The following is a 12,898-nucleotide window of genomic DNA, read 5'->3' as shown; positions in this document are numbered from 1 at the left end:
TTTACTTACAAAGGATCACAAAGTTTGACCCTCCCTTGTGCTACTAATGTCTTCCTTTTTGGTGTTTAATTCCAAAGAGGGAGAATTTAGAGGACCAAAAACAAGCATTAATAATTTACAAGTGCTAATGGTCTGAGAAAGGGAGGATAGTGGATTATGGATTGCCTATGTAATAGGGAGAATTTGTAGGAAGCAAGGCTTAAATTCATAATGCCACATGGGGACATTTTACAAGGGCAAGATAAGTTTTTATGTAGTATCTTTTAGATCTTACAAGTAGTATCTTTTAGCATCATCCCCTTGCATTGCATCCTAACAATTAGGTAGTTTTCAATTTTCAAAATTCTATTATTTGTTTGCTTTGGTCGTGTTGTCATCAATCACCAAAAGGGGGAGATTATAAGGAAAATGGACCCTAGTCTCATTTACTTTGGATTTTGGTGTTTGATGACCAACACAACTAAATTGGACTAAAGAATTTCAAGTGTTTGTTTTGTAGTTCAATGGAGTGCAAGACGTGACTTGGATGAAGGCGACGTGATGATCCGATGATCAACACCATAAGTAAGACCTTAGAAGCACAAGAGAAGACCCAAGATATCAAACAAAGTCTAAGCACGAAGATAGGAACTAAGCCGGACGCAAGATCGTGAAGAAACGAGATCACATAGGTGACAGGACGCTGCACAGGACGCTGCACAGGACGTTGCACAGGATGCTGCACCGGACGCTGCACAGGACTCTGCACCGGACGCTGCACAGGACTCTGCACCGGACGCTGCACAGGACGCTGCACCGGACGCTCCGATCAAGAGGCTCGACAACAGCAGTGTCAGCAGCAGTAAGGTTCAAGAGCCATTTTCGTGACCGGACGCTGGTCAGAGTCCGGTCAGTAGCAGAAAAGCGGGATTTCATCCCCAACAGCTACTTTATCAGTGGGGCTTATAAATAGACCCCCCCAACCGGCCATTTGAGGTGTGTGGAGCTGAGAAAACATACCAAGGGTGTTGATACACCATTTTAGAGATCTCCACTTGCATAGTGCTTAGTGTTTTATTAGGTGATTAGCGTAGGTGCTTTGCGAAGTGCTTAGGTTGATTAGACCACCGCTTATACGCTTGCTCTAGGTTTAGGCCTAATGTTTAGTGAGGTTTGCATACCTCTTATCACTCGGTGCTTGCGCGCACCATTGTTGTATATCGGAGGGGCTTGTAGTCTTGTGAGATCACACCAACCGTGTTTGTGGTGTGGCCGCCACCGTGTACCGAAGGGAACAAGGCCCGCGGCGTTTCGGCCGGAAGCTTGATAGTGAAGACGGTGGGGAGCATCCGGAAGAGGCTTGCCGGAAGGCACGTTGGAGACCCACTTGCGCGTGGGGAAGGCCCGAGGCTATCCACGGAGTTACCTGACTGAGAGCTTGGCCCTTACGAGGGATTCCTTGCGAGGGGCTCCAACGAGGACTAAGGAAAAGCTTGCGCGCTTCTCAATACCTCGGTAAAAATACCGGAGTCATCGACGGGAGTTTACATATATCTACCTTGCTCTTTAGCTTCTGCATTCACATTGATTGCATTACTCCTTTTGCGGTAGAGATAGCAACACATTAGCAAAATCGTAGTTGCACATTAAGATAGTTTGTCTTTTGCATAGGTTTTGCTAAGGTTAGAAAAAGAGGTCATAATTTAGAGTTAGAATTTTAAGTTGCCTAATTCACCCCCCTCCTCTTAGGCGTCACGATCCCCTTCAATAATGATAGGTGATTTATTTTTAATAAACTCGTGGGTAAAGCAAGCGGCGGGGTAAAAGCGCAAGCAACGATGATTTGTGCTCGTGTCGAATGTAAAACACGTAGCATTACCGTAAATTATGCCTTTAAAATTGGACTCCATTCACTCATCCATTATTTCTATAAAACATTTAAACAACACAAATACACAATACTCCAATATACATGTATGAGCCTAACTATACCTTTTGTGCATGAATGTTTTTTCTTTTTCCTTTTACGTCCGTAGTATACGTACTATATAATGCTGTTCCGATTCAGTCCAGCTAGCTTGTGCCAATATAAATATACAATCTCTTCATACAAACTTCTTGGTGGTGGCCGTGGCAGCATTATCATCGGCGGCGTTTTTTTTAGCCCTGACGGCGACCGAGCCATCGTTGCCGGCGAGCTTCATGTACTTGTCCTTCCTGGTGAGCGTGGTGCACTGAAACCCGAGCTCCTTGGCGATGACCCTCTGCACGTGGTTGGCCACGTCGACGGCGCTCCTCCCGCCGGCGCCGCACGTCTCCTCCGGCCGCAGCGGCGGCAGGAACGTGACGTCGTACCCGGGCCGCGGGTTCATGTAGAAGAAGTAAGGGTCCAGCCACTTCCACCCCCTCGCCGTCGACCCGTAGTAGGTCCCCTGCCGCGCCTCCATCGCCACGGGCACGATCCGGTCCGTGAGCTCCGCGAACAGCGCCTCCATCGCCACGGCGGAACCGCAGCAGGCAGGGCTCCCGGCACGTGGTCCCCTCGGGGCACACCACCACGTCGCCCTCCGCCAGCAGCGCCGCCATGCGCGCCGCGTCGGTGGCCCGGTCCCGCGACAGCGCCACGGCCCGGATCGGCGAGATCGCCGTCGAGAGGCGGCTCGCGCTGTACGTCACGCACGACACGGGCCGACCCAGCGCCACGGACAGGATGATCGGGTCCAGCGCCGTGCGGTGGTTGCACACCAGGAGGGAACCCGGCGCACCCGGCGCCGGGGGCGGCGGCGGCGTCCCCCGGACGCGGAGGCGGATCCCCGTCAGGCGGTACGTGTGGCGGACCAGGCGTACGGGGATCATGAGGTTGAAGAAGACGCGGAACAGCGCCAGCAGGAAGCCCACCGGGAGGTAGGCCAGCGCGAACAGCGCCTGCGCCGGGTCCGGGCGCTGGACGAGGCGGCCGTCGTGGAAGACGGCGCGGGACAGCAGCGTGTCGGCGGCCGCAAGCGGCGCGCGCTTGTCCGGAGGCACCATGTAAGCTTCCTGCCACACCACACAGACACAGCACAGGGTACCGCAATCAGTCAATTAGTATCTTTTGTGTGTGTGTGTGTGTTTTTGCGAAGTAGACAATTACATACATTCAGGCACACACGCAAACAGGGTGCCAAAGATGTGACAGCTGGTGCTACAAGAACAGGTATGGCATTTGTTTGACTTGATGAGATAAAGAAGAACAAATCCTAGTGCTTGATTGCTTACTAAACTCAGAGTCATAATTTAATCCAGCAACAAAATTTAATTTTAATCCACCTGAATGCATCGTATCGAAAAGCTTAAATTTTTGTAATAAGCAACCAAAAAAGTACGGATAGTCGAAGGCGATTCATTACTCTCGTACCTTGCAGATGGCCATGAAGTCGTGGTCGCTCTCGCGGTCCCCGAGCCCGACGTCGGGCAAATCCCCACCGGCGAAGAGCCTCCGCACGACCTCGGCCTTCCTCTCCCCGACGAGCACGGCCTTGATCCTACCCGTGAACCTGGCGTCCCCGAACGCGCAGAAGGTCTCGAGCTCGGTCCCGGCGACCTCGGCGCCGAGGAACCCGCGGACGAAGTCCCCCACCATGACGGCGGGGGACGCGGTGACGACGACCCTCCGCCCCTCGCCGCAGCCGCGGAACACGGCCCAGGTGTCGGCGCGCACGCCGGCGGCGTAGTGCCGAGGCAGGACGCCCCGGGCGACGGCCTCGACGTCGCGCACGCGGAGCCCCGCGAACGTGACGAACGCCAGCACCGCGATGGCCGCCGCCTCGGAGACCAGCGTGTAGAGCGCCAGGAGGAGCGGCGCGACGAGGAGGAGCGCCAGCGCGCGGACGCAGGAGCCGGCCTCAAGTGCTACTAGGAAGTAGTAGGGGAACGCGGAGGAGGAGGCTAGCAGCGTGCCGTCCAGGTCCGCGGCGGCGGTTCGGCGGACCCGCGCCGACGCGTCGTAGGACGACACCGGTGGGAACCTCGCGCTCGCGGCGGGGGGCGCGGGGGGCACGGCCATGGCGAGAAAGACGATGGTGTTGGTGTCTGTCTGGGTCGGAAAAGGTTGGTTCTTGGCAGGCGACTATATGGTTGGACTTGGTGTCGCGGCGGCGGCTGCGTTTGTTGAGCGGCCCAACGCTGCGGTTGACGGGGACGGCAGCAGAGGTGGTGATCGGAATCGGAGCAGAGAAGGGAGGAGGAATCCGAGCAGGCGTGGAGTTGGGTGGGGGATCGGATTCCGAGTCGAGCTCGCGCACATGAAGCAGGCGTTTGTGCCCGGATTGGTGTGGCCTCAAAGGGGAACGTGAAGAAGAGACGGTGACAGACCGACGGACCGGCGAGCTGACGAAGAAGAAGAGAAAGAACAAATCACTACAAATTAGGCGTCGTATCTGTGGTCAGACTTGCCAATCTGCAGGGCAATCCGGGTTGGTTAGCGCTTGCTTCTACTTTTGCCGTTGACCGAGCCGACGTGGATTTCTTTCATGTGGATTACTGTAGATTACAGTGCAGTACCCTCCATGGAAGTGGGTGATGTGCACAGGTAAACTGCCTGCCGACTTGGATGGATACGGTGGGTGACCTTCACTTGGATCGATGGCGATGGATCATCTCTAGGCGTCAGAGTGTTTGGCAAGAGCAGCAGGCGGCCGATGACCAACAATCCTCTTGGAGTAACTCCTGCCTGCTTTCAGGCTTTCAGCTTTCGGCCTTTCCCTCTTTTCCACCGTAATATATAGTCGATACAGTGGAAATCATCTCATCTCATCTCATGTGCCCCTCGTATGAAGGATTATTTTATTTTTTTTAGCAAATTGGGCAAGTGTTCTGCCTTTGCATTTAGTAGGTAGATAGCAAAAGAACGATCTGTTACATGTACAGAGTTGAATGAGGAATGATATATAAAGGAAAAAAAGGAGGAAGGATGACCGAATATGCTGATTCTGCTTCTACACTGACTTCCTCTGTTGCCAGCCTAGTGAATGTATGTCATCCTGTGTCGCTGTAAACAAACAACTGCTGATTGTTGATAACTAACAGCTCGTTGCTTGTTGGGTGTGCTATCTCTGCTTCCCTGCACCCGGGACATATCGTTGCTGGTTTGTGAAGAAGTACTGCTGGCTGGTTTGTGTGAGAGAAAAATACTGTTTCGGCTGAAAATTTACGATCGTTTACGACAAGCCACAGCTAAACGAACAGGCTGTTGTACACAGACTTCAAAGGATTATTTATTTATTCATATATCATCTTTCTTACCAGAAAAGATACGAGTTATATTATCGAAACACACAAAGAGCTGATCAACTCTCCTAGATATCCTATCTTCTCTAAGACTGAATTCAACATGAGACCTATTGTAAAACCCAAACCTAAACCTAAAATGGATCTTCAACACAATACGTATAGCCTCTAACAGAGTATTTATATGGAAGACCTATTTTAGATACCATGAGAGACATAATCTAAAACTGAGTATTCTTTTTTCTGAAGACCTAATTAAATAATACTAAAAATAGATATTGAACCATTTACGCATAGAAGAGTATTTCTGGGTGCGATGGTCGGAGACAGTCTAATGCTAGCTTCCGACCATGATGAAAAATGATGAAAGGAAGCATCACATCACTGTGGGCCCCTGAATCAACCTGCCTGCCTGCCTACCGTACGTGTAACCGTAGCTTACCAACCAGTTACCAGCCAATACATAGCAGATTTCGACAAAAGAGGCTGCCGCCAGTTTCCTTCTCTTCCCGTTGGTTGTGGACGAGCTCACGATCATGAGTCCATGACATGACATGCTAAACAGGCTGGCAGGTCCAGGTCCGGGCTCATCTCGTTCCCAGCCGGAGACATGACATGCTCACGGGCATCACATCTAGACGGTGTTATAGAAATTTTACAAAAATAAGTGCCTATCGGCACTTGAAAGCCGATTGGATGGTTATGGGCTGTTGGTTAGCCGATATGCCCATATCACGCCTTGTATGCAGATTAGTCTGACCACGTCAAAGATTTTTTGTGTCGATGTTGTCAAATAAAAAAAGATTAGTCTGACCACGTCAAAGATTTTTTGTGTCGATGTTGTCAAATAAAAAAAGATTTTTGTGCTGATAGGCATATCGGCATCCGAAGAGCCGATAAGCCTAAGGGTGTGCCACATCAGGTGCTCAGCGCTCCAGTCACTCCTTCGACCCCATTTACACTTACAACCGTTGTATTATTTCTTTACCGTTGCATTTACTAGTGCGACTGATGCATGTGCTTTTGGCATTTGGATGCCTCCGTTGGAATCCAGCAAGGAGATGACAATTGAGCAGTGATGGAACTGGACATCGAGTGTTTCATTTTGCAAGAGTATTCTGGAACATTTTATTCTATAGTAGCCTAGGGCGCCGCTAAGGCATGTTGTATTCAACATTTCTCTATCTTAATACAAAAACGCGCAAATCTTTTGCGTGATCGAGAAAAAATATTTTAAAAGATCACAAACTTAATTTTCTGGAACTAGCGTTTTAGTCGCGCCAAATGTCGTAGCAGTACCACTAAATAAATTGGAGTGACTAACTAGCCATGCTAGCGCGTCGAGAGAACACTTTACATGTCGAGGAGTAGTCGTTAGAGTCCTCGTGGCGAGATCGAGGGCAGTTCACCGATGAGCAAGAGACGCTAGGTGCCATCGAGTCTGGATTGGGCCGCGGTTGGTCGGTGCCTCTTCCTCGCGATCTTGCTGATGCACAGTTGATGAAAGTAGAGGAAGTGAGGCTAGATCAGACTATAGTGGATCAGTGCGCCTTCTTGTCGCTTGATCGATCCAGCCGCAGGGTGTCGGGCATAGTTGAAATATTATTTTATTAGAGAATATTTTCAAGAGTTCAGCATAATAAAAAAAAATATGACGACATATTGTTGTTATTGCCTCTTGTATAACTCATATGAAAACCCTTTTTAGAAAAAAAATCATGGATAAGTTGTGAGGGCAATATATGTCTTTGATATTTTTCTAAAAAAAACTTGTTAGGAAAAATAAAAAATATGACACATGCTATGTTTGATTTATTCTTTCAGGATAAATAGATAGAAAAGGACTGAAAAAAACTCTCAGTGGTTATAAAAGGACAGATAAGAGGATGATGTTATATCCAAATAAATATGTTGCGTTTGATCTTTTTAGCATCTCCATATAAATTTATAATTTGTTTTTGAGGTCTTTATAATTTTACTAATCGGCTACTGGAGAGCCTGTAAGATTTTTAGTCGGCTAACCAGTTGCCAACTGGACTCTGCACTGTGGTTTTCATTTACCACGCAGGCTGTCGGCAATTCTATGCTAGTTTTGTAATTTTGTAAAAAGAACACCCAAATCTGTAATTATTTATTAAAATAAAATTATTTGAAAAAATACAATAATTGAGCTGAAACAGACTCATGATAACAGTACATGTTAATTGTAACTGCCACGCTAACACAAAGATCAGAGTGGCGCAGCGGAAGCGTGGTGGGCCCATAACCCACAGGTCCCAGGATCGAAACCTGGCTCTGATATGTTTTTGTCTTTTTTTTTTTGCTTTTTCCTCTACGATTTGATTTCCCGATTCGGCTTTCCTCCCCTCCGATTTCAATTTGGTTTTTGTTTTTCCCTGTACGATTTGATTTTTCTTTTGCTTTATTACACACACCACACATCTCAATCGATATGCTCTTGCAGTCACATCACACCTCATAATCGTAACCTTAACGAACGAACGATATCACCTGCGTATACAAATCATAAGCTACTCTGCGATCGACATCGAAACCTAGTCACAATTTTAACATTACACCGATAGCAAAACGAAACCTTCATGAGCCAAGAAAGATAAAGCGCATGCGCATATGACTGTCAATGCAAGTCGCCGCCCATCTCTGCAGAAGTTGGAACACTGAACTAAGATCGATCTCAAATAGAGAAATATACCAGAACAAGCATCACATTCGCAGGTAGCAATCCCATCGGCTATATTCAGATATCCATCAGGTACATACAGTACTCAACAAACAAGCTCAAATATTTTTCTTACAGCCAGCAGTCCAAAAAGAGCAAAAATAACAAGAGAACCAAAACAAATCCTAACTAGTTGTTGGCTGTATATGGAGTCCAGCCTTATTGAATTCACATCACAGTATATATGTGCATGAATCATCCCCACTAGCCAAATGTTCGGCCAACGAGGATAGTCAGTTAGAACATACACTCGGCATCAAGCTTAGATGCACACCTTCAGATGGTGATCACCATGCACCTCTCCGGCGTCAAGTCCTCCTCAACCAATGGGCCTACAGAAGTGGTAACCAGGAACCCATCTACTCTCGCCGCTGTGTCCACATCAACTGTGACTATACTCAGCCCTCTTCCTATCACATGAATCTTCCTGCCAATGGCCACAAGCGCGCAAGGGGGTTTTGTGACTTTGTCGGAGAGCCTACCGAGCGTGGCCCACTCCTTGGTGTCCTTCTGCCACCTCATCAGCTTCGTGCCCATCGACTGCTCCAGCGTGTACAGTGTTCCATCCACCACAACTGTCGGGCTGGAGCAGCAGAGAGCGATTTCGTTTTCCGTGCCTCTCCAGGTGCGGTCCAGCGGGTCGTATATGCCAGCGAAGTACAATCTGTTCCACGCTGCCCGGTGAATGGTCACCAGCTCCTCGTCCAATGCCACGAATTTTACTATGTCAGGGGTGAGCATTGGGTTCTTGTGGGCGCACCATGAGTCTGTGGCCGGGTCATAGATGTCCCACGAATTTGGCGACTTGTCTGTCAAACCATATCCACCAGTTATGTACAGTTTCTCATTAAGCGACGCAGACACAAAATAGCACCTGAAAGTGAAGCAACAAAGCATAAGGAATTGGTCCCCAATTTGCAAAAGATGCTATATATGGTGTTGCTTAAGGAAGAACATGACATGCTATATATAGGTACTGTTATAGGGAAAACATGAGATGCTATATATAGGCACAGATTAAGGGAATACACATGGCATGGTATTTATAATTATATAGGTATGGCTTGAGGGTGAATAAAATATGAGAATGGACTTTATCGATTAAGTACCTTGCTGTAGGCATTGGAGCTGCTGCACTCCAGCGATTTGATGAGGCGTCATAACAATATACTTCATCCATAGCATCATGTACGCAACTGCAACCACCCAGAAGAAATAACCTTTTGTCTAAGGCCTCAATGGTAACACCTTTCCTCCCTGAGCATGGGGGTTCAATGATATGCATGATTCTAAAGCACCAACTTGAAGGGTCAGGAGCCAACACATAGCATTTGATGCCTGCCTCCCTACAGATTACGTAGACCCATGACTCGTCCAAGTTATTCCTCTTGCGGCACAAGTGCCATTCTTCACTGCATAACAGTGCTCTCCACCTCTTTGAGACACGCCTGAGAACATTATGATACCGCCTAGGAACTCTTGCCAAGCAAATGAGAGCGATCTCATCAGGAAGTCCATGTATAAGAGGGGTATGACCAGGAGCTGATTCCATGCCTCTATCGAACAGCTTTCCAAAATGCACTATTTTTGTGGCGGTTGATCATCCTGACAAAAGGATTAAGTGTTAAGAAATATGCAGTGCTAGCATAAAAGGTAAATTGAAACGAAATTCCAATAAGATGACTTCAGCACGAAAGGCCACCATCACATCATTGCAGTAAAACATAGCTGAGAGAAAACCACTTCCTAATATAGTTGACAGCACAAGTTAGAATGTGTAATAACAAGAACATAGAGCTGGGAGCAATTTCTCATGAATAAGAAAGTTCAGTTTAAGCAGTAAAGTTCATGGACAAGTACTGTACAAAAACTACAAAGTGCAATAACCAACTACAATGGAAAATTTTAGAAAGTCACAAGATTAGAAAACATGGTTAAAAAGTGAGCAAACAAACCCAAATAAAGATTCAACTTATATATCAAGACTGCTAGGTATATGAAATAAACAAGGAATCTTCTTAAAGATTAATATCTGAAATAAGCAGGCAATGGTAGCCAAAACTCACATGGAAGCCAATTATTATTTTTTGAGATAAATATAAAAGGATTGCACATATAGGAACACAAGGATGCTACAAATGGATAAATGAAACAAACATAGAAGAAAGTGGCAACACAGTATTTTTTCAGAAAGCAAACAGTGACTGCCTTCCTTATTACTTACAATAAGAATTCTATCAGCTTGGATGTAATCATAGGTACCATCCACGAGAAATCATCATAGCAAATTATATATAGAAGAAGATGACAACTGTGATTGTAAATAGAAAACAGCAATAAATCTTGTAGTAACATTGGGAAAGTTAAGCATGCATTTACATCAATCAGGTTGAACAAAAAGGGTAAACCATCAGTTGGGTTCTTTGGTGATACGTCTGGATTTGCTCAGAAAACATATTCAGTCTCGGTATAATCAGAAGAGGTACAATTAAAAGCTACCCCCTTCAGATACCGTCCTAATAATAGTCATCATGGCAAATATACAGAACAAGCATGATCCAAGAAAGGACACAGAAGAAGACAACTGTCCTAGGAAATCGAATATGGCAATCCTGATGCCATAATAGTGTTATCACTGGGAAAGTGAAGAATGCAGCTACATCAATCAGGTTGATCAAAGAGGGGGCAAATCATTGGCTGGGTAACTGAGTGCTAAAGTGGTATGGCTGGATTTGCTCAGAAACCATATTCAGTTTGGGTATAATCAGAAGGGGTGCACTTAAAAGCCATCCCCTTAAGATACCGTCCTAATAGGAAACATCACGGCAAAACGAGAACAAGCATGACCTAAAAGAGAGCATAAAATAAGAACAAAATTTGGCACACATTTATATGAATCGGGTTGAACAAAAAGGGTAAACCATCAGTTGGGTTCTTTGGTGATGTCTTGATTTGCTCAGAAACCATATTCAGTCTTGGAATAATCAGAAGAGGTACACTTAAAAGCCACCCCCTTCAGATACCGTCCTAATAGTAGTCATCATGGCAAATATACAGAACAAACATGATCCAAGAAAGAACAAAGAAGAAAACTGTCCTAGGAAATTGAATAGGGCAATCCTAATGCCATAATAGTGTCGGCATTGGGAAAGTGAAGAATGTAGCTACATCAATCAGGTTGATCAAAGAGGGCAAATCATTGGCTGGGTAACTGAGTTCTACAGTGGCATGGCTGGATTTGCTCAGAAACCATATTCAGTTCTGGTATAATCAGAAGGGGTGCACTTAAAAGTCATCCCCTTAAGATACCGTCCTAATAGGAATCATCATGGCAAAAAGAGAACAGGCATGACCCGAAAGAGAGCACAAAATAAGACAAAACTGTGATAAGAAATAGATAAGACAATGCCAACTCAATAAACCATGCTGTCACTGGGAAAGCAATGAATGTAATTAAATCAATCAGGTTGATCAAAACAGGGTAAATCATTGGTTGGGTCCTTCGACGGTATGGTTGGATTTGCTCAGAAACCATATTCAGTTTTGGTATAATCAGATGGGATGCAATGAAAAATCACCCCCTTCAGATACCGTCCTAATAGGAGTCATCATAGCAATCATCCATAGATATGCATTACATGTACAATAAATCCGGTGTGGAAAAACATGTACAATAAATCAAAATATTACTAAAAAGCTACAATATCTTTTAAGAGAAGGAGTGATCAGACCGGCAAAATAATTTTGCTAAGAAGTCATTCAATTTTATTAGATATAAAGTAAGACAATCCTTGCACTTGCACTAGTTATCAAGGCAAACAATTGCTGTGAAAAATAGCTCATGTTCACACATTCAGAAAAACTAAAAAGATGTACTCAGTTGCAAAACATTTAACCCAAGGAGCACAAAACAAAAGGCAAGGAAAAGCTTTCACAGCACTGCATTGCTGGAATATTTAAGTTTGCTCACATGTTCAGATGTGCCAAAAGAAACATATGGTTGACATAAAGGAAAGTATAGGATAGCATTTTGATGTAGAGCTCAACTAGGACCATCAGACAATGCTTGCTGATGAATAGAGGACAGCACCTGTTTGCTCAGAGTCTCATTCAGATTGGTTGTAATCGAAGAAGGGGCACCATTTTAAGAGCCACCGTACTCAGATACCGTCCTTGTAGATGTCATCACGGCAAACAAGTGAACGGGAAAGCATGAAACTCCACGACAGCATTTTTGACCAAACATCAGGGGAACAGGATAAACTACTAGGATTGATTAAAGATACTTGCTCAGACAATTTGTCTCAGATCAGGTATAATCATGCGAGGATAATAGTTGCCTCGCTCAGATACCGTCCTTTGTAAGTCATCACAGCGATTTCCAGCGCAAAAACAAAACGCACAGTAAATCTGCACTTAACTACCTCCTAAAATCAAGGGTTTCCAGTGCAGTACGCCCACTATTCCATACGCAAAATCAGTTCATAAACGAATACGCCTACCGTGACCAGACAATCGCGGCAATGAACCAAAGAGAATACACCATCCACCGACAAGGATACGACACAGTACCATAAAACATGAATGAGGAATCACCCGCTGCGCCCAATCTGAAGCGAAGCAGGGGCGGGCGGTGGATGAGACAGGTTTAGGCGGGGCCGCGGCAAGAGCAAAACCTCGATCTGGATTCTGGTGGCCGCGGGTGGGGCGCAGCGGCGCCGGCGCCGGGGAGGGGATTAGGGTTCCGGCCGTTGGCGCAAACAGACAGCCGGGCCAGATGCGGAGCCGGAGTGCGCTGCGAGGGCCGCTCTTCTTTATGCTTGCTGAGGAGGATGGTGATTATTCACTAATCGCCTTTCAATAATTATATTATTCTAATCCGGTCCGATTATTGCTCTTCCCCTGCCTTGC

General features: G+C 46.2%; 1 protein-coding gene, 2 non-coding genes and 7 pseudogenes across 5 annotated transcripts; 1 reads left to right on the top strand and 9 right to left on the bottom strand.

The window, feature by feature from the left end:
• Window positions 1-1,870: 1,870 nt before the first annotated feature.
• On the bottom strand, window positions 1,871-4,675 carry LOC136462621 (glycerol-3-phosphate 2-O-acyltransferase 6-like; annotated as a pseudogene).
• A 2,801-nt stretch (window positions 4,676-7,476) lies between these two features.
• TRNAM-CAU (transfer RNA methionine (anticodon CAU)) lies at window positions 7,477-7,548 on the top strand. Its single transcript has one exon. It is a non-coding gene; the product is annotated as a tRNA-Met (tRNA).
• Window positions 7,549-7,984: 436 nt separating this feature from the next.
• Window positions 7,985-12,809, bottom strand: LOC136466564 (F-box/kelch-repeat protein SKIP4-like). Of its 3 annotated transcripts, none has more exons than XM_066465009.1 (3): window positions 12,664-12,809; window positions 9,097-9,592; window positions 7,985-8,861 (listed from the first exon to the last, which is right to left on the bottom strand). In XM_066465009.1, the coding sequence occupies exons 2-3, from the start codon at window positions 9,537-9,539 to the stop codon at window positions 8,264-8,266; spliced, it is 1,041 nt and encodes a 346-aa protein (XP_066321106.1). In that variant the 5' UTR covers window positions 9,540-9,592; window positions 12,664-12,809; the 3' UTR covers window positions 7,985-8,263. The 3 variants fall into 3 exon arrangements, with proteins under 3 accessions (XP_066321106.1, XP_066321105.1, XP_066321104.1); XM_066465008.1 differs by having other exon boundaries at window positions 12,584-12,792; XM_066465007.1 differs by having other exon boundaries at window positions 12,560-12,791.
• On the bottom strand, window positions 10,426-10,528 carry LOC136468235 (small nucleolar RNA Z118/Z121/Z120; annotated as a pseudogene).
• Window positions 10,717-10,819, bottom strand: LOC136468237 (small nucleolar RNA Z118/Z121/Z120; annotated as a pseudogene).
• LOC136468231 (small nucleolar RNA Z118/Z121/Z120) lies at window positions 10,937-11,039 on the bottom strand (annotated as a pseudogene).
• LOC136468238 (small nucleolar RNA Z118/Z121/Z120) lies at window positions 11,223-11,325 on the bottom strand (annotated as a pseudogene).
• Window positions 11,505-11,607, bottom strand: LOC136468239 (small nucleolar RNA Z118/Z121/Z120; annotated as a pseudogene).
• On the bottom strand, window positions 12,079-12,184 carry LOC136468227 (small nucleolar RNA Z118/Z121/Z120). The gene has a single exon (XR_010761759.1). It is a non-coding gene; the product is annotated as a small nucleolar RNA Z118/Z121/Z120 (small nucleolar RNA).
• LOC136468244 (small nucleolar RNA Z118/Z121/Z120) lies at window positions 12,271-12,368 on the bottom strand (annotated as a pseudogene).
• Window positions 12,810-12,898: the final 89 nt, after the last annotated feature.

Source organism: Miscanthus floridulus, chromosome 7 (genome assembly GCF_019320115.1).
Source record: "Miscanthus floridulus cultivar M001 chromosome 7, ASM1932011v1, whole genome shotgun sequence".
Classification (NCBI taxonomy): Eukaryota; Viridiplantae; Streptophyta; class Magnoliopsida; order Poales; family Poaceae; genus Miscanthus; species Miscanthus floridulus.
The sequence above is the reverse complement of the archived record's forward strand: the minus strand, read 5'-3'. Positions and strand labels throughout refer to the sequence as shown.

Bases quoted from the DNA above. Each gene is read 5' to 3' on its own strand.
- LOC136466564 (XM_066465009.1), bottom strand. From the start codon at position 9,539: ATGGAATCAGCTCCTGGTCATACCCCTCTTATACATGGACTTCCTGAT. The intron at 8,862-9,096 runs GTACTTAATCGA...CTTCACTTTCAG, and splicing joins GCTCCAATGCCTACAGCAAG to GTGCTATTTTGTGTCTGCGT.